The sequence below is a fragment of the Dysidea avara genome, chromosome 5, assembly GCF_963678975.1.
Source record: "Dysidea avara chromosome 5, odDysAvar1.4, whole genome shotgun sequence".
Taxonomy (NCBI): domain Eukaryota; kingdom Metazoa; phylum Porifera; class Demospongiae; order Dictyoceratida; family Dysideidae; genus Dysidea; species Dysidea avara.
Window position 1 is genome coordinate 39,402,596 of NC_089276.1, and position 21,429 is coordinate 39,424,024.

Here is a 21,429-nt window from a genome sequence, read left to right on the forward strand (position 1 = left end):
AAGAAGGATCTGCCGTACTTTAACAGCAGAGCTGCTGTTCATGTTTTTCATTTTGATTTTCAACGAAACTTGTCTACTCCAAAATTAACTGTGAATAAGCAGTTTTATTTGAGGCTACTGTATTTGTAATCTACTCTGCATCCACCAAGATAACTGCAGCATTGATGTGGTATGAATTGTTGGCAAGGTGAAGGTATAACAATGTGATCTCAAGTCTGTTTAGATTTATTTTCCTTAAGTCATACAAGTGCTAAATGGAACTTTTGGTGGGCTGATAACTGCCCTAGTCAAAACAAAACTAACTATATAATGTGGTTTTCAGGATTTGGTTCGATGTGAGGTGTACTCAAGAGTGGATTACAAAATTATGATTCCTTGATATACTTGTGGTCAACCGATCAAGCATTTGTCATAATTTAGCAGTATACATCCAAGATGGAAACTTTTTATATGTCTCAGCGATGGTATGAATATGTTTCTAATGCAAGTACTGCCCATGGAATTCAGGTTGTTGAAAAACAGCAGTGTTTTTCTTGATTTCCATCAATATCTTCGAAATATTTACACAGAAAGAAATAAAGATGAGGATAAGAATGGTTTGGATTTTTATAACATAAACTAGTGTTGGTTGACCATCCAATGGAAGTTTGGGTCCATTACAGCTATGACATTAAAGAACAACCAGGCTCTGTTTGTATTTTAAGAACCACAATCAATCAGCACTGGATGTGTTTCCTCCTTCTTTATACTCACAATATCCTATACCTATTAAACCAATAATGTTTACAAACAGTGACTATGAACTCCACCACTAGACTACATAACTCAGCTAGAGCACTTCAACAGACCTCTCAACCTGGAAGCAGATCTGATCGTGAGAAAGCCAGCCAGCCAACCACCCCCATACCTACCATCTTTATGATGGGGCTCATGCACATACATTTGTTTTAACAAAAAAAATGTTTAAAAGGCACAACTAGCTAGCTATGTGAGTGCAGTACTGCTGTTTACCGCAGCTTATAATATCTCTATGCTACAGTGTAGCCTACTCTACGATAAGAACTTACTATCTTTGCTCCATCGTTAGATCACGTGACGCAATTCTTTCAACTTATGATGCACTAGCTCAGCAATAATTCGTCGTCAAAATCACCTCTCATTTCTTGAGTAATCAGTATCCAGCAGTGGATTTGGTGTTCAGCACAGATTCTCCAGACAATGCACCTCACCAGTGACCTCACAACAACTGAAACTAAGCAATGAACATTTGTAATAACACCAATGGTAGGATTTCACCTTATTCCTCACCTTAAATGTGTGCTGAGTCTTTTTCCAAAGGTTTTCACCTTTGAGTTTAAAACTGTTTGGCAGCATATTCACTCGTGACACAGTCAAAAACACGGAAAACCGCCAAAAATTCCAGCTAAAAATACAGAGGCGCCCCGCTATTTCTAATTACATGATCATGTGATACCTAGCACATAGACGTTTTGGGCCTTGAATCAAGGAGATTTAGCGTGTCTTAGGAAATTTTGTTGAAAATCGTGAGAAATCGTGAGATCAGCAAGCGGTCGTGACATCAAAGCTGAAATCGTGTGTCTCACGACCAAATCGTGAGAGTTGACAGGTCTGCTTCAAGGTTGTTATACTTAGCTCTTTATCATTATGGAATGCCTTGTACCCTTCTTGAGCCAATCGTTTGTGAGCTTTGATACAAGTTTTGTCAGATTCTATAGCTACCTCAATTTGGACCATATACTTTTCACAAGTACATCAGGTATCTGTCCTGGGGTAACCAGAGTGGATATTAAACTCATTCACAAATATTACAGGTTTTTGCAATTGAATTCGTCGCCTTTGCGATTGAATCCGATCATGTCTTTCCAAAAACTTGTGGTTTAATCTTGCTATTGACAGGTTGGGAGAAAGGTAAGTATGGTCGGAGTTGTCTTTACTGGAGTAGTGATTCTGCCTTGATGGTAATGACTTTATATGATCTTGTACCAAAATGTTGATCTCAGAATAAACAGCAGGATGATTGTCATGTTTTCCACATCCATCCTCAAGATCCCTACTCTCAATCTTCCTTCTCATAATTTGTATACCCTTTGGCCCAAACCCATTCACAGTACAAAAAACCTTTTGACATGTACATTTAGGTTTTATCATCTAACAGATTAAAACAGAAACTAAACTGGCTTTCTTCAGCTGGAGGTCTGCCAATTTTTTCCCAAAAGTATCCTTTCTTGGATGACCACTAGTTTTTACTGTTTTTCAGGAGTAAAGCAAACCATTCAAGAACAAGTTTTGCTCATCATAATGTCAGTAGAGACTGAAAAGTGTCTCTCAAGGAAGTGAAATATATGTAAGCTACGCTGAAGTACTGTAAACACTTTTTCTTGTAGCATTGAACTTCACCAGTCAAAGGAACCGATGGTGAATTCTTCATTAATCTTGGCTTAACCTTCCATGTCTCAGGATTACACTTTCTTTTCTACCTGCATGTTGTTTCTCTGGTGGTAACTCAACTTCTCCACCAACATCGTCTATTGGTAGTAAAGTAAACTTAACCGTCTTGTTGGAATTATTGTTCCTATCAATCATGTTGACCTGCATACCATCCGCAATTTTCTATGAAAAAAGAAGTAGAAACACTTTATAAATATATATGACTCACTGAACATCTACAATCTTGGTGCTTTACATTAATTTTGTTATACAAAGGTCAGGTGATTATTATAGCTTGAAATAATGTATGGTTGTCTGGAAGTTTGTTTTAACATGTTTTGCTAGCTTTGAAGCTACTATACACCAAATTTTTTTATTGCTTGATAAAAGTTATTACCCTGAAACATTTTTTGAATTTTGTGTAAAAGCGTTTATACCTCTTTTAAACTGGAGCTCTTCAATTATACCAGCATTAATAGTATACTTTTCATTAAAATGTGCAATGTGCATGTCCAAAAGGTAACAGACATAAAACACACTACTCGTTATCACTATATTCCATAAACTTTTCTGTTCCTTGGTTGATTATATTCAATTTTACAACAACAAGTTTGAGATACTCTAATAAAGAAATAACTTACTCTAATACAGCAGTCAGAGAATGCTGATATACTCTAACTGACTGTCAGCTGTCAAGTGTACTGTTGATTTTGAAAGTATAATCTTGAGCGTAATAGACTAGCATTACTCAAAAGCATAATATCTATTTTCAAACCACGATTATTGACTCAAGTCTAACACACACAATGATATTCACATGCTATAAAGGTTCTAAAAATCAAATCACACAGTAGAGATATTCACTTCTTATTGTTTTACAGTATTCGAACATCATATACTACTCTAATCCAGCTTTGTTCCAATACTTTTAATTGCAGTCCTACTGCATTGTCTCTGCTCTAGTTTAAAATTCCTGAACTTTTTGTCAATTAATGTCCACTATTACATAGCTATAGCTACACTCACATATGTAATACAATTCTCATATTCATGAGTGAGGTCATGATCTGCAGTGATCATGAGTGTAATAATCCAGTTATACACAAGGGCTGTCCACTTACGTACATTGCAGCTGCACTGGCCAACTACAAATATATACACATCATGCACCAAGGTCTGGTGTAGCTGTCAGACTAATTCACTTATACGCAGCTACACCAGACGAACTCACTTACAACAATAGTCTACTTTCATACAAATACTTGGCGCATACCATTCTACAAGCAGTCTGGTGGCAGGCGACATCTCATCTATAATGGAGAACAGTTCACTTTCTTTGTGCATACCATTCTACAAGTGGTCCATCTCCTGGCTGAAAGCGACTTCTTATCTACTGTATAATCAAACACAGCTCACTGAACTACCCACATAAGACACATATATTCCAATATGTTGGTGCAATAACATAGTAAAACATGCATGCCCGAGGATCAAAGTTGTACTATGCTATGGCCACTATAGTATATGGAACAGTAATACAATAGCACACAGGAGAAGTTCTAAAAATATTGCTGACTGGTTTCCAATTTTAGGGTAGGGGTGAAGTCCATACAGTAGTATTGGAATTAGAACCTACTATACAGTTTATTTAGTTACCTACGAGTAAAAATCACCCTAAAATGTAGCATCTCTTCATTCTAAGCCCATACAGAGAGATTTAATACCTTTGCAGAAGTTATGAAATCAAGAACTATAATTATTGTTAGAGGCACTTAATGCACTTGAAGGTGCTAAAGAAGTATTTTGGATCATTTTGTTGTGGAGAGAATTATTTGATCACTAACAGTTACTAACTATCCAAGTGGTTAATACGTTATTTTAGGCTTGACGTTCATGGTTTCTGGAAACTGGTTAAAAACTCCCTTAGAACTGCACAGGTACTATGGGTTTGATAGCACAAATAACACAAGTATTAATTGTATGGCTATTAATACTAGTAGTAATAGCACAAGTATTGTGACTAGTACTAATAGCACAAGTATTGTGTGGCTATTAATATGCCATGGTTCTTTCTTATGTGAAATTCGAAGTGTTTTTGTAAAAGAAGTAGGGCCGTAGCTGTAGCCACTTTTCCACTACACTTGGCTGCATGCATCAGGCAAGCAATAGAAAATCCCACTGAATATAAATTTTTAATTCTGTAGTAACTTGACAAAAATTATTGAAGGCGTTTTGGGGCTAGATATTACCCAACCAATGCTGTCATGTTATCATGAGAGGAAATTGAAGCAGGTTTTTGGATGATGTTTTATCAAAGGCCATGCCCACACAATCATTACCCGTACTATACAATACTATTGCACTGTATAATAAGTTTCATATTTAAGAACCAAACCCACTGTAATGGTGTTCGGGGCCAAAGGGTAAAATATTAGTGTATTGTCTAATGCTATTTTTTTGTATTCATTTGATGTAGTCATTGAAGTACAAATTCCAACAAATGAAAAGTTGCTGACCATCGAAAGCGTTGACTTTCCTACAGTTATCAATTCCTCCAATAGTGGCAGTGTGCTTGATAATATGACAGCCAGGATTCAAATACCAAGTGCTGTTATCATTAACCAGAATAAAAATAAAGGTTGTGTAGTTATATACATTAACCTACAAAACCATCAGAATGTTGTACAGGAAGAACTGCTGTGGTCAATTGTGTGAGTAGAAACGTACACCTGCCAACTAACCCTGGGTAATGACAAAATGATTGTATTGTAATTAAACTAATGCATGTATTCATTCAGGACAAGGATTGAGAGTCTGGTTTTGTCCAGTCAGATATCTACAAAGCATGTAAATTTGAGCAATGAAAGTGTTTCATTATTGTTCAGCATTGAAATGGTATGTATGAATATGTATGCATTTAGCTATGTACTTTTCTTAAGAATTGTTGTCAATGACTATCTATACCAAAACAGCCAAGCTGTGAAAAGGGGTGTGTCTCTCAACAATGTCAGAGTGAAAAAAGTTATGAAATCAAAAGTGGAGGCACAAAATTCACCTAAATTGTCGTAACTAAACTTTTTATACCATCACAGTCACTTCCTGGCTTCCACCTTTGATTTTGCAACTTTTTCACTCTGGCTTTTTTGGGGGCAGTAAACCTTTCTTCACAGTTGGCTACTTTGGTATATATCAAGACACACGGTAGTGTGTCGTGCAGCCCAAGAAGCCGGTGCGTAACACCCGTGAGTATATTGACAGGAAGACAAAAAAATGCAATTTTCGCACCTCCGTACCTCTGTGCTTCCTTGATGAAACAAGACGATGTTTGCTGTGGACATGCCCTCTAACTGCAGAACTCCACATTCCAAATTTGAGCGAAATCGCTTCAAGCGTTCACGAGATATGCGACTTCGAAAATTGGCTTAGTTTCTTCGTTTTTTTCTTCTTATTTTTCTTCCTCTTGTCGCACACTTACAAAAAACGCGAACGCAATATCCGATTTCCTTGAAATTTGGCACACAGAAGGGGGTATAAAGGCGCATCTCTGTACCAACTTTGGCTGGAATACGATAAACAGGCAAAGAGTTATGAGCGATTATTCACGAAAAATAACACCAATATGTTGTCACTCCTACAGGGTAAACCGTGTATGGGAAGAAGCTGAAAATCGGTGGGTGCATAGGTTAACTATTGAACCTCAAACCTTTTGTGGTTTGAAAGAAATCGAGCTAAAAACCAGGAAGATACAACGAAAAAACCAACAGTGTGTAACAATTATGCAATTAAGATTAGCTAATAAAAAAACGACTGCTTGCCACGCCTACCAGATAAATCGCTTGGGGTAATGCTTTGAAAATCGTTGTACAGATGGAGTAATCATCTTAGAAAGGCTCATCAATGGTGTAGAAGAATCAGACTTAAAGCCACGGAGTTATAACACGAAATCCAACTTGGTGCAGCAAGTGCGAGATCGAGATACTCTAATAGAGCAGTCATCCTAATAGAGCAGTCACCCTGAAGAGAATTCAAGAGATCAGCTAGAAACAAGAAACCTGTTTAGAGATCAGCTACACACAAGTCACCCTGTAGAGAGATCAGCTAGAAAAAGTTACCTTATAGGGAGTTCATGCAACTATGGAAAGGGATAGTTCAGCTAGAAGAAATCACCTTGTAGAGTTCAGCTACGAAGAAACTACCATGTAGAGAGTTCAGCTACAAACAAATCACCCTGTAGAGAGATCAATAGAAGAAGTTACCTTGCAGAGAGTTCAGCTACAAAGAAACCATCATGTAGAGAGTTCAGCTACAAACAAATCACCCTGTAGAGAGATCAATAGAAGAAGTTACCTTGCAGAGAGTTCAGCTACAAAGAAACCATCATGTAGAGAGTTCAGCTACAAACAAATCTCCCTGTAAAGAAATCAGCTATAAGAAGTTACGTTGTAGAGAGTTCAGCTACAAAGAAACCATCATGTAGAGAGTTCAGCTGCAAACAAATTACGTGTAGAGAGTTCAGCTACAAACAAATCTCCGTGTAGAGAGATCAGCTAGAAGAAGTTTCCTTGTAGAGAGTTCAGCTTCAAACAAATCACCCTGTAGAAAGATCAGCTAGAAGAAGTCACCTTGTAGAGAGTTCAGTTACAAAGAAACCACCATGTAGAGACCTCAGCTACAAACTAGTGACCTTGTAGAGACATCAGCTAGAAGAAGTTACCTTGTAGAGAGTCCAGCTATAAAGAAACCATTCTTTAAAGAGCTCAGCTGCAAACAAATCACCTGTACAGAATTCAGCTACGAACAAATCACCCTGTAGAGAGATCAGCTAGAAGACGTTACTTTGTAGAGAGTTCAGTTACAAAGAAACCACCATGTAGAGAGTTCAGCTACAAACTAGTGACCTTGTAGAGACATCAGCTAGAAAAGTTACCTTGTAGAGAGTTCAGCTACAAACAAATCTCCCTGTAGAGAGATCAGCTAGAAGAAGTTACCTTGTAGAGAGTTCAGTTACAAACAAATCACCCTGTAGAAAGATCAGCTAGAAGAAGTCACCTTGTAGAAAGTTCAGTTACAAAGAAACCACCATGTAGAGAGTTCAGCTACAAACTAGTGACCTTGTAGAGACATCAGCTAGAAAAATTACCTTGTAGAGAATTCAGCTACAAAGAAACTATTCTTATGTATAGAATTTGTACATTTACTGATAAAATATTAAAAGTACATCTACTTCATATTTTCTTCTTCCTGTGGTAAAGAAAAAAATGTAGGTTTAAAAAGTCCCAAAGCCGGCCTATACAAATACAAAGAGAAATGAAATCTAATCCAAAACAGCCAAGCTGTAAAAAAAAAGTGTGCGGCCCTCAAAAAGGCTATGGTTTAAAAAAGATGTGAAATCCAAGGTGGCGGCCAAGAAATGGCTGTGATGGTAGGTTAATGGTAAAAATTTTAATAACAACAATTCAGGTGAATTTGGTGCCGCTTGGTCTTGGCACAAAATTCACCTGAATTGTCGTTATTAAAATTTTTACCATTAACCTACCATCACAGCCATTTATTGGCCGCCACTTTGGATTTCACATCTTATTTATTTATTATTATTATGTACTGAGCAGTCAGCCCTGCTGGTATGCTCAGGAAAAGAAAAAAACAACAACAACAACAACAAAAAAAACAGTTCTAACCTAACAAAAAGGCTATCTTTTTTCACCATAGCCTTTTTGAGGGCCGCACACTTTGTTTACAGCTTGGCTGTTTTGATTTAGATCAAGACACACGGTAGTGTGTCGTGCGGCCCAACAAGCCGGCGCGCCACACCCGTGAGTATATTGACAGGAAGAACGAAAACGTAATTTTCACACCTTTGTATCTCGGTGATCACTTATCTGATTGGCACCACATTTGCTACGCAGTTGCCCGCCAGCCAGGGGAGTCTACATTCCAAATTTGAAGGAAATCGCTCCAGCCATTTCCGAGATACGAGCTGCCAAAGTTTCGTTTTTTTTCTTCGTCTTCTTCTTCGTCTTTTCGCACACTTGCAAAAATTGCTATAACAAGCAAACACGTACTCCGATCGCCTTGAAATTTGGCACACAGAAAGGGAGTCCAAAGGCGAATCCTAGCATCAAATTTGGTATACATCCGATGAATGGTTCAGGAGTTATGACCGATTATTCGCGTAAAACAAAATCTAATCCAAAACAGCCAAGCTGTAAAAAAAGAGTGCGGCCCTGAGAAAGGCTATGGTGAAAAAAGATGTGAAATCCAAGGTGGCGGCCAAGAAATGGCTGTGATGGTAGGTTAATGGTAAAAATTTTAATAACAACAATTCAGGTGAATTTGGTGCCGCTTGGTCTTGGCACAAAATTCACCTGAATTGTCGTTATTAAAATTTTTACCATTAACCTACCATCACAGCCATTTCTTGGCCGCCACCTTGGATTTCACATCTTTTTTCACCATAGCCTTTCTCAGGGCCACACTCTTTTTTTACAGCTTGGCTGTTTTGGATTAGATTTCACTTCTTTTTGTATTTGTATACCCCAAAGCCGGCCATAAAGCCGGCCTATGGCCAGCTTTAGGGCTTTTTAACCTGTCATTTTTTCTTTACTACAGGAAGAAGAAAAGATGAAGCAGGGTGATTTCTTTGTAGCTAACCTCTCTGCAAGGTGATCCTTCTGACTGATCTCTCTACCGGATGACTTGTTTGTAGCTGAACTCTCTACAGGGTGATTTGTTTGTAGCTGAACTCTCTACAATGTAACTTCTTCTAGCTGAACTCTCTACGGGTGGCTTGTTTCTAGCTGATCTCTCTACAGGGTGACTTGTTTCTAGCTGAACTCTCTACAGGGTGATTTGTTTGTAGCTGAACTCTCTACAAGGTAACTTCTTCTAGCTGATCTTTCTACAGGGTGATTTGTTTGTAGCTGAATTCTCTACAGGGTGATTTGTTTGCAGCTAAACTGCTACAATGTAACTTCTTCTAGCTGAACTCTCTACGGGTGGCTTGTTTCTAGCTGATCTCTCTACAGGGTGACTTGTTTCTAGCTGAACTCTCTACAGGGTGATTTGTTTGTAGCTGAACTCTCTACAATGTAACTTCTTCTAGCTGATCTTTCTACAAGGTGATTTGTTTGTAGCTGAATTCTCTACAGGGCAATTTGTTTGCAGCTGAACTCTCTACATGGTAGTTTCTTTGTAGCTGAACTCTCTACAATGTAACTTCTTCTAGCTGAACTCTCTACGGGTGACTTGTTTCTAGCTGATCTCTCTATAGGGTGACTTGTTTCTAGCTGAACTCTCTACAGGGTGATTTGTTTGTAGCTGAACTCTCTACAAGGTAACTTCTTCCAGCTGATCTTTCTACAGGGTGATTTGTTTGTCTCTACAGGGAAATTTGTTCGCAGCTGAACTCTCTACATGGTAGTTTCTTTGTAGCTGAACTCTCTACAATGTAACTTCTTCTAGCTGAACTCTCTACAGGGTGACTTGTTTGTAGCTGAACCCTCTACAGGGTGATTTGTTTGTTGCTAAACTCTCTACAAGGTAACTTCTTCTAGCTGATCTTTCTACAAGCTGATTTGTCTGTAGCTGAATTCTCTACAGGGCAATTTGTTTGCTGCTGAACTCTCTACATGGTAGTTTCTTTGTAGCTGAACTCTCTACAATGTGACTTCTTCTAGCTGAACTCTCTACAGGGTGACTTGTTTCTAGCTGAACTCTCTACAAGGTAACTTCTTCTAGCTGAACTTTCTACAGGGTGATTTCTTTGTAGCTGAATTGTCTACAGGGCAATTTGTTTGCAGTTGAACTCTGTACATGGTAGTTTCTTTGTAGCTGAACTCTCTATAATGTAACTTCTTCTAGCTGAACTCTCTACAGGGTGACTTGTTTCTAGCTGATCTCTCTACAATGTAACTTCTTCTAGCTGAACTCTCTACAGGGTGACTTGTTTCTAGCTGAACTCTCTACAGGGTGATTTGTTTGTAGCTGAACTCTCTACAAGGTAACTTCTTCTAGCTGATCTTTCTACAAGGTGATTTGTCTGTAGCTGAATTCTCTACAGGGAAATTTGTTTGCTGCTGAACTCTGTACATGGTAGTTTCTTTGTAGCTGAACTCTCTATAATGTAACTTCTTCTAGCTGAACTCTCTACAGGGTGACTTGTTTCTAGCTGATCTCTCTACAATGTAACTTCTTCTAGCTGAACTCTATACAGGGTGACTTGTTTCTAGCTGAACTCTCTACAGGGTGATTTGTTTGTAGCTGAACTCTCTACAAGGTAACTTCTTCTAGCTGATCTTTCTACAAGGTGATTTGTCTGTAGCTGAATTCTCTACAGGGAAATTTGTTTGCTGCTGAACTCTGTACATGGTAGTTTCTTTGTAGCTGAACTTTCTACAATGTAACTTCTTCTAGCTGAACTCTCTACAGGATGACTTGTTTCTAGCTGAACTCTCTACAGGGTGATTTGTTTGTAGCTGAACTCTCTACAAGGTAACTTCTTCTAGCTGATCTTTCTACAGGGTGATTTGTTTGTAGCTGAATTCTCTACAGGGCAATTTGTTTGCAGTTGAACTCTGTACATGGTAGTTCTTTGTAGCTGAACTCTCTACAATGTAACTTCTTCTAGCTGAACTCTCTACAGGGTGACTTGTTTCTAGCTGATCTCCCTACAATGTAACTTCTTCTAGCTGAACTCTCTAGAGGGTGACTTGTTTGTAGCTGAACCCTCTACAGGGTGATTTGTTTGCAGCTGAACTCTCTACATGGTAGTTTCTTTGTAACCGAACTCTCTACAATGTAACTTCTTCTAGCTGAACTCTCTACAGGATGACTTGTTTCTAGCTGATCTCTCTACAGGGTGACTTGTTCCTAGCTGAACTCTCTACAGGTGATTTATTTGAGCTGAACTCTCTACATGATGGCTTCTTTGTAGCTGAACTCTCTATTAGGTACCTTCTTCTAGCTGATCTGACTACAGGGTGACTTGTTTGTAGCTGAATTTCCTACAGAATAACTTGCAATGTAATATAACTGAGTAAATTAAACATGCAGCTGAATGCTTTATTAGGGTGACTGTTCTATTAGAGTATCTCGATCTCGCATTTGCTGCACATAGTTGCCTTTCGAATCATAACTCAGTGATTTGTAATCCGATTCTTCTGTACTACTGCAAGAACTTTCTATGATGATTATTCCATCTACATACTGATTTTCAGCTCGTTGCTCTAAGCGGTTTGCCTGGTAGACACGAAAACTAATAGTTTTTTTTATTCATAAAAATCGATCGCGTAATTTTGACACAGGTTGGGTTTTGTGTCATATCTCCATGGTCTTTATCCCGATTCCTTTCAAACCACAAAAAGGCACTCCTACGATGGTTGCTCCATCTACATATCAATTTTCAATTGATTCCTCCAAGGCGTTTACCCTGTAGGCGTGACAGACCTTCGACCTTATTTTACGCAAATAATTGGTCATAACTCCGTGAATGTTCATCGGATTCCTACCAAAGTTGGTACGGAGATCCGCCTTAATGAGCCCTTTAAGTGTGCCAAAGTTTAGCCCAATCCGAGCACGCATTCGTGTTTTATGGCGAATTTTGCGAAGTGTGCGAAATGAAGATGAAGAAGAAGAAGAAAAAAACGAAGAAATTAAAACAAAATTTTGTTCGCTCGTATCTCGGAAATGGCAGAAGCGATTTTCTTCAAATTTGGTATGTAGACTCCCCTAACTGGGCGGCACGTCTCTAGCAAATTTGGTTCCAATCGGATAAGGAATCACAGAGCTACATAGGTGTGAAAATTGCGTTTTCTTTCTTCCTGTTAATATACTCACGGTGTGGCGCGCCGGCTTCTTGGGCCGCACGACACACTATCGTGTGTCTTGATCCATTTGTTGTCACGCCTACAGGGTAAACCGTTTCATGGAATGAGTTGAAAATTGCTATGTAGATGGAGTAACCATCGTAGGAGTGCCTTTTGGTGGTTTGAAAGGAATCGAGATGAAGACCATGGAGATATGACACAAAACCCAACCTGTGTCATAATTACGCGATCGATTTTTATGAATAAAAAAGTATTAGTTTTCACGCCTACTAGGCAAACCGCTTAGAGCAATGAGCTGAAAATCGGTGTATAGCTGGAATAATCTTCATAGAAAGTCCTTGCAGTAGTACAGAAGAATCGGATTACAAACCACTGAGTTATGATTCGAAAGCCAACTCCATGTAGCAAATGTGAGATCGAGATACTCTAATAGAACAGTCACCCTAATAGAGCATTCGGCTAATTTATTTACTCCATTATAGAATTTTATTACATCACAAGTTATTCTGTAGGGAGTTCAGCTGCAAACAGTTAATCTTATAGACAGTACAGCAAGAAGCAAGTCACCATGTGTAGAGTTAAGCAAATATATCATTATAGAGATTCAGAACATTACAAGTCACACTGAAGAAAGTTCAGCTATAAACAAGTCATGCACCCTGTAGAGAATTCAGCTACAATTAAGTCACTCTCTAGAGAATACAGCTACACAGAATTTAGCTACACACAAGTCACTGTGGAGAGAGTTCAGCTACAAACAAATTACCCTTTAGAGAGATCAGCTACAAACAAAACACTTTGCAGAACGTTCAGCTACAACAAATTAACCTTTAGAGCGATCAGCAATGAACAAATCAACTCAAATTTACCTGTAGAGAGATAAGCTAGAAACAAATCACCCTGTAGAGAGTTCAGCTACAAAAAAAAATCACCCTGTAGAGACATCAGCTAGAAACTAGACACAATGTAAGGAGTTCAGCTACAAGCAATCACCCTGTAAAGAGTTCAGCTAAAACAAATCAACCTGTAGAGAGATCATCTACAAACAAATCACCTTATAGAGAGTTTAGCTACAAACAAATTACCCTGTAGAGAGATCGGCTACAAACAAATCAACTTGCAGAGAGATCAGCTACACACAAATCAACTTGTAGAGAGATCAGCTACAAACAAATCACCCTGTAGAGAGATCAGCTAGAAACTACACACAATGTAAGGAGTTCAGCTACAAGCAAATCACCCTTTAGAGAGTTCAGCTACAAACAAATCAACCTGCAGAGATCAAATCACCTTATAGAGAGTTCAGCTACAAACAAATTGCCCTGTAGAGAGATCAGTTACAAACAAATCAACCTGCAGAGAGATCAGCTACACACAAATCAACTTGTAGAGAGATCAGCTACAAACAAATCACCCTGTGGAGATCAGCTAGAAACTAGACACAATGTAAGGAGTTCAACTACAAGCAAATCACCCTGTAGATAGTTCAGCTAAAACAAATCAACCTGCAGAGAGATCAGGTACAAACAAATCACCTTATAGATAGTTCAGCTACAAACAAATTACCCTGTAGAGAGATCGGCTACAAACGAATTAACCTACAGAGAGATCAGCTACACACAAATCAACTTGTAGAGAGATCAGCTACAAACAAATCACCCTGTAGAGAGATCAGCTAGAAACTAGACACAATGTAAGGAGTTCAGCTACAAGCAAATCACCCTGTAGAGATTTCAGCTGCAAACAAACCACCCTGTAGAGAGATCAGCTAGAAACTAGACACAATGTAAAGAGTTCAGCTAGAAGAGGTCACCTTATAGAGAGTTCAGCTACAAAGAAACCACCATGTAGAGAGTTCAGCTGCAAACAAATCACTCTGTATAGAGTTCAGCTAGAAAAAGTCACCTTGTAGAGAGTTCAGCTACAAAGAAACCGCCATTTAGAGAGTTCAGCCTCAAACAAATTACCGTGTAGAGAATTTAACTACAAACAAAACGCCCTGTAGAGGGATCAGCTAGAAGAAGTTACCTTGTAGAGAGTTCAGCTACAAAGAAAGCACCATGTAGAGAGTTTAGCTGCAAACAAATCACCTGTAGAGAGTTCAGCTAGAAACAAATCACCCTGTAGAGAGATCAGCTAGAAGAGGTCACCTTGGAGAGAGTTCAGCTACAAAGAAATCACCACGTAAAAAGAGTTCAGCTGCAAACAAATCACCCTGTAGAGGGATCAGCTTAAAGAAATCACCTTGTAGAGAGTTCAGCTACAAAGAAATCACCCTGTAGAGGGTTCAGCTAGAAGAAGTCACCTTGTAGAGAGTTCAGCTACAAAGAAACCATCATGTAGAGAGTTCAGCTACAAAGAAACCACCATGGATGTAGAGAGTTTAGCTGCAAACAAATAACCTGTAGAGAGTTCAGCTAGAAACAAATCACCCTGTAGAGAAATCAGCTAGAAGAGGTCACCTTGTAGAGAGTTCAGCTACAAAGAAACCATCCTGTATATAGTTCAGCTATATTTTAAGTCGCCCAGTAGAGAGATCAGCTGCTAAAAAATATCCTGTGGGGAATAATGGGCATGTAATCAATATATGTATATAATTTGTATAATTACTAATAAAATCAAAAATAATTGAAGTATTAAAAATCTTCTTTAAGTTCTTTTCTTCTTCCTGTGGTAAATAAAAAAACACATGGGTTAGAAAAACCCCAAAGCCATCCATAGGCCGGCTCTGCAGTATACAAATACAAAAAGAAGTGATATCTAATCAAAAACAGCCATGGTCTTGGCACCAAATTCACCTGAATTGTCGTTATTAAAATTTTTACCATTAACCTACCATCACAGCCATTTCTTGGCCGCCACCTTGGATTTCACATCTTTTTTCACCATGGCCTTTTTGGGGGTCTCACCTTTTTTTACAGCTTGGCTGTTTTTGATTAGATCAAGACACACGGTAGTGTGTCGTGCGGCCCAAGAAGCCGGCGCGCAACCCCGTGAGTATATTGACAGGAAGAAAGAAAACGCAATTTTCGCACCTCCGTAGATCTGTGCTGCCTTCATGAAACAAGACAAATTTTGCTGTGTACATTCCCTCCAACATCAGTACTCCACATTCCAAATTTGAGTGAAATCGCTTCAGGCATTCCTGAGATATACGACTTCAAAAATTGGCTTAGTGTCTTCGTTTTTTTTCTTCTTATTTTTCTTCCTCTTTTCGCACACTTACAAAAACTGCTATAAAACGCGAACGCGTTATCCGATTGCCTTGAAATTTGGCACACAGAAGGGGGGTGTAAAGGCGCATCTCTGCACCAACTTTGGCTGGAATACCATAAACAGGCAAAGAGTTATGAGCGATTATGCACGAAATATAACACCAATATGTTGTCACGCCTACAGGGTAAACCGCGTATGGGAAGAAGCTGAAAATCGGTGGGTGAATAGGTTAACTATTGAACCTCAAACCTTTTGTGGGTTGAAAGAAATCGAGCTAAAAACCAGGAAGATACAGCGAAAAGATCAACAGTGTGTAACAATTATGCAATCGAGATTAGTTAATTTTTATTATTATTATTATTATTATTATGCTTGCCACGCCTACCAGATAAACCACTTGGGGTAATGCTTTGAAAATCGCTGTACAGATGGAGTTATCATCTTAGAAAAGCTCTTCAATGGTGTAGAAGAATCAGACTTAAAGCCACGGAGTTATAACACGAAATCCAACTTGGTGTAGCAAGTGTGAGATCGAGATACTCTAATAGAACAGTCATCCTAATAGAGCAGTCAAACTGAACAGAATTCAAGAGATCAGTTAGAAATAAGTAACCTGTATAGAGATCAGCTACAAACAAATCACCCTGTAGAGAGTTCAGCTACAAACAATTCACCCTGTTCAGACATCAGTTAGAAGAAGTTTTCTTGTAGAGAGTTCAGTTACAAACAAATCACCCTGTTGAAAGATCAGCTAGAAGATGTCACCTTATTGATAGTTCAGTTACAAAGAAACCATCATGTAGAGAATTCAGCTACAAACTAGTGACCCTGTAGATACATCAGCTAGAAGAAGTTACCTTGTAGAGAGTTCAGCTACAAAGAAACTATTCTGTAAAGAGCTCAGCTGCAAACAAATCACCTATACAGAATTCAGCTACAAACAAATCACCCTGTAGAGAGATCAGCTAGAAGAAGTTACCTTGTAGATAGTTCAACTACAAACAATTCACCCTGTACAGAGCTCAGTTAAAAGAGGTTTCCTTGTAAAGAGTTCAGCTACAGACAAATCACCCTGTAGAGAGATCAGTTAGAAGAAGTTATCTTGTAGATCGTTCAGCTACAAACAATTCACCCTGTAAAGAGATCAGCTAGAAGAAGTTACCTTGTAGAGACTTCAGCTACAAAGAAAACATCATGTAGAGAATTCAGCCGCAAACAAATCATGTATAGAGAGTTCAGCTACAAACAAATCTCCCTGTAGAGAGATCAGCTAGAAGAAGTTTCCTTGTAGAGAGTTCTGCTACAAACAAATCACCCTGTAGAAAGATCAGCTAGAAGAAATCACCTTGTAGAGAGTTCAGCTTCAAAGAAGCAATCATGTGAGAGTTCAGGTACAAACAAATTGTCCTGTAGAGAGATCAGCTAGAAGAAGTTACCTTGTAGAGAGTTCAGCTACAAAGAAACCATCATGTAGATAGTTCAGGTACAAACAAATCACCCTGTAGAAAGATCAGCTATAGAAGAAATCACCTTGTAGAGAGTTCAGCTACAAAGAAACCATCATGTAGAGAGTTCAGCTACAAACAAATCGGCCTGTAGAGAGATCAGCTAGAAGAAATTACCTTGTAGAGAGTTCAGCTACAAAGAAACCATCATGTAGAGAGTTAAGCTGCAAACAAATCACCTGTAGAGAGTTAAGCTGCAAACAAATCTCCCTGTAGAGAGATCAGCTAGAAGAAGTCACCTTGCAGGGAGTTCAGTTACAAAGAAATAAACCATGTACAGAGTTCAGCTGCAAACAAATCACCTGTAGAGAGTTCAGCTAGAAACAAATCACCCTGTAGAGAGATCAGCTAGAAACAAGTCACCTTGTAGAGAGTTCAGCTAGAAGAAGTCACATTGTAGAGCTACAAAGAAACTACCATGTAGAGTTCAGCTGCAAACAAATCACCCTGTGGAGAACTCAGCTACAAACAAATCGCCCTGTAGAAAGATTAGCTAGAAGAAGTTTCCTTATAGGGAGTTCAGCTATGAACAGATCACCCTGTAGAGAGTTCAGCTACAAACAAATCACCCTGTAGAGAGTTCAGCTACAAACAAATCACCCTGTAGAGAGTTCAGTTACAAAGAAACCACCATGTAGAGAGTTCAGCTGCAAAAAAAATCAATCACTCTGTTGAGAGTTCAGCTAGAAGAAGTCACCTTGTAGAGCGTTAAGCTGCAAATAAATCACCCTGTAGAGAATTTAGCTACAAACAAATCACCCTGTAGAAAGATCAGCTAGAAGAAGTTACCTTGTAGAGAGTTCAGCTACAAAGAAACCACCATGTAGAGAGTTCAGCTGCAAACAAATCACCTGTAGAGAGTTCAGCTAGAAACAAGTCACCCTGTAGATAGATCAGCTAATAACAAGTCACCCTGTAGAGAGTTCAGCTAGAAGAAGTCACATTGTAGAGAGTTCAGCTACAAAGAAACTACCACGTAGAGAGTTCAGCTGCAAACAAATCATCCTGTAGAGAGTTCAGCTAGAAGAAGTCACCTTTTAGAGAGTTCAGCTACAAAGCAACCACCATGTAAAGAGTTCAGCTGCAAAAAACTCAATCACCTTGTAGAAAGATCGGCTAGAAGAAGTTACCTTGTAGAGAGTTCAGCTACAAAGAAACCACCATGTAGAGAGTTCAGCTGCAAACAAATCACCTATAGAGAGTTCAGCTAGAAACACGTCACCCTGTAGAGAGTTCAGCTAGAAGAAGTCACATTGTAGAGAGTTCAGCTACAATGAAACTCCCATGTAGAGAGTTCAGCTGCAAACAAATCACCCTGTAGAGAACTCAGCTACAAACAAATATGCAGTGTAAAAAGATCAGCTAGAAGAAGTTACCTTGTAGAGAGTTCAGCTACAACGAAACCACCATGTAGAGAGTTCAGCTACAAACAAATCACCTGTAGAGAGTTCAGCTAGAAACAAGTCACCCTGTAGAGAGATCAGCTAGAAACAAGTCACCTTGTAGAGCGAGAGTTCAGCTAGAAGAAGTCACGTTGTAGAGAGTTCAGCTACAAAGAAACCACCATTTAGAGAGTTCAGCTGCAAACAAATCACCCAGTAGAAAGTTCAGCTATGAACAGATCACCCTGTTGAGAGTTCAGTTAGAAACAAGGAATCCTGTAGAGAAATCACCTAGAAGTATCGCCTTGTAGAGAGTTCAGCTACAAACAAATCACCTGTAGAGAGTTCAGCTACAAACAAATCACCCTGTAGAGAGATCAGCTAGAAGAAGTCACCTTGTAGAGAGTTCAGCTATAAAGAAACCACCATGTAGAGAATTCAGCTGCAAACAAACATCCTGTAGAGAACTCAGCTACAAACAAATCGCCCTGTAGAAAGATCAGCTAGAAGAAGTTACCTTGTAGGGATTTCAGCTACAAACAAATCACCCTGTAGAGAGTTCAGCTACAAAGAAACCATTCTGTAAAGAGCTCAGCTGCAAACAAATCACTTGTACAGAATTCAGCTACAAACAAATCACCCTGTAGAGAGATCAGCTAGAAGAAATTACCTTGTAGATAGTTCAGCTACAAACAAATCACCCTGTAGAAAGATCAGTTAGAAGAAGTTACCTTGGAGAAAGTTCAGCTACAAAGAAACCATTTTGTAAAGAGCTCAGCTGCAAAAAAATCACCTGTACTGAATTCAACTACGAACAAATCACCCTGTAGAGAGATCAGCTATAAGAAGTTACCTTGTAGATAGTTCAGCTACAAACAAATCTCCCTGTAGAGAGATCAGCTAGAAGAAATTACCTTGTAGAGAGTTCAGCTACAAAGAAACCACCATGTAGAGAGTTCAGCTGCAAAGAAATCACCCTGTAGAAAATTCTGCCAGAAACAAATTGCCCTGTAGAAAGATCAGTTAGAAGAAGTTACCTTTTAGAGAGTTCAGCTACAAAGAAACCATTCTGTAAAGAGCTCAGCTGCAAACAAATCACCTATACAGAATTCAGCTACAAACACATCACCCTGTAGAGTGATCAGCTAGAAGAAGTTACCTTGTAGATCGTTCAGCTACAAACAATTCACCCTGTAGAGAGAGCAATTAGAAGAAGTCACCTTGTAGAGTGTTTAGTTACAAAGAAACCACCATGGAGATTTCTGTAATCAATATAATATTATGTGACCGGATTTGCGAAAAGGGGTCTTCCACACACATCCAATTCCGTAGCCGTTGGAGACCATAACTCAGTGTTCAAGTAACATATTAACCTGAACATTTCACCACGTATTCAGCTATAGTGGTGCTCACCACTGTCCAAAATTCAAGGCAATAGCTCTTTCCAATCTGAAGTTATCAATTGTCAAAGTTGGCAAATTGGATGTGTGTGGAAGACCCCTTTTCGCAAATCCGGTCACATATGTATTATACAGTATATATAATTTGTACATTTACTGATAAAATATTTAAAGTACATCTACTTCATCTTTTCTTCTTCCTGTAGTAAAGAAAAAAACATAGGTTAAAAAAGTCCCAAAGCTGGCCATAGGCCGGCTTTGGGGTATACAAATACAAAAAGAAATGAAATCTAATCCAAAACAGCCAAGCTGTAAAAAAAGTGTGCGGCCCTCAGAAAAGCTATGGTGAAAAAAGATGTGAAATCCAAGGTGGCGGCCAAGAAATGGCTGTGATGGTAGGTTATTGGTAAAAATTTTAATAATGACAATTTAGGTAAATTTTGTGAAGCGGCACAAAAATTCACCTGAATTGTCGTTATTAAAATTTTTACCATTAACCTACCATCACAGCCATTTCTTGGCCGCCACCTTGGATTTCACATCTTTTTTCACCATAGCCTTTCTCAGGGCCGCACACTTTTTTTACAGCTTGGCTGTTTTGGATTAGATATTTATATATGTATATAATCACCAAGAGTTTATAATGGCGTAGGAAAACTCTTGATACTGAACTCTCATACAGGTGATTTGTTTATAGCTGAACTTCTCTACAGGGTGACTTGTTGTAGCTGAACTCTCCACAGGGTGAATTGCTTGTGGCTGAACAGTCTACAGGGAAACTTAAAGAAAGAAATAATGTAGTTGGACTGTCTACAGGCTGATGTCTGTTTTGGTCCACCATTGCAAATCCAGTAAATTCTTGAGTGCATGGCCCCTCGATATTAATAACTTCTGCATTGTTGGCCATACTTACAAACGATGATAAGATAGCTGCTGGATAGCTTGCAAACTGTCCAATACTCTTAACGATCATAACATTTTCGCTTATTATACTCATCCTCAATCCTGTCACAATGATGATTCTAGATTCCACATCATGTGATACCGTAGAGTCGGGCTTTTAAGCACATGTATCTATTAAGCACATTATTTGTTAAGCACATACACATTTCTTGTAACTAACCATGGATGATAAGCGCACATGGCCAAATGCAACAATTAAGTTACACACAGCAAAAAATAGTAAGAAAGCTAAAAGTACTGAAAAATTAATGTCTCCTCAAGCGCTTACGTCTCCCTTGAGGTCTCCCTTCACTATGTATACAGCAAATCAGCCATCTGGATAGTGATAATCTCATTTATCACGAAGGATTTCGCCCAGAAATGGAGTCAAATATCCTTAATGTTGTCACTAACCTTGCCTGGGACAACTGTATTCTGTGATTCTCTGCCACAATCCGTAGCCTCACTTGTCTCCCAAAATCATCTAGCTCAACCACGATCTGTAGTTGATTGTGGTGAGTTGGTAGGTGTGCAAGGCCTGGACTGCTTTGGGTCAAGACATTTTACTTTTGATTAAAGGCCAAGAGTAACATTACAAATTAGGCGACAAACACTTGGGCAGGCAAGAATGTTGGAGCAGGGCCAGCAAAATTGACCGTCCAAATTCTTGCTGCAGAAGCCATCCTATGAATGTGCTTATCAAGCAGTCATC

General features: G+C 38.9%; 1 protein-coding gene across 1 annotated transcript in view; it reads left to right on the plus strand.

Annotated features, from left to right (window-relative positions):
* LOC136255273 (uncharacterized) overlaps positions 1 to 21,429 on the plus strand; it is a 159,972-nt gene that overhangs the window by 98,318 nt on the left and 40,225 nt on the right. The window contains exons 27-29 of the mRNA XM_066047999.1: positions 4,925 to 5,086; positions 5,137 to 5,194; positions 5,247 to 5,343. Of these exons, the coding sequence (XP_065904071.1) occupies positions 4,925 to 5,086; positions 5,137 to 5,194; positions 5,247 to 5,343 (317 nt within the window). The remainder of the gene's footprint in view (positions 1 to 4,924; positions 5,087 to 5,136; positions 5,195 to 5,246; positions 5,344 to 21,429) is intronic.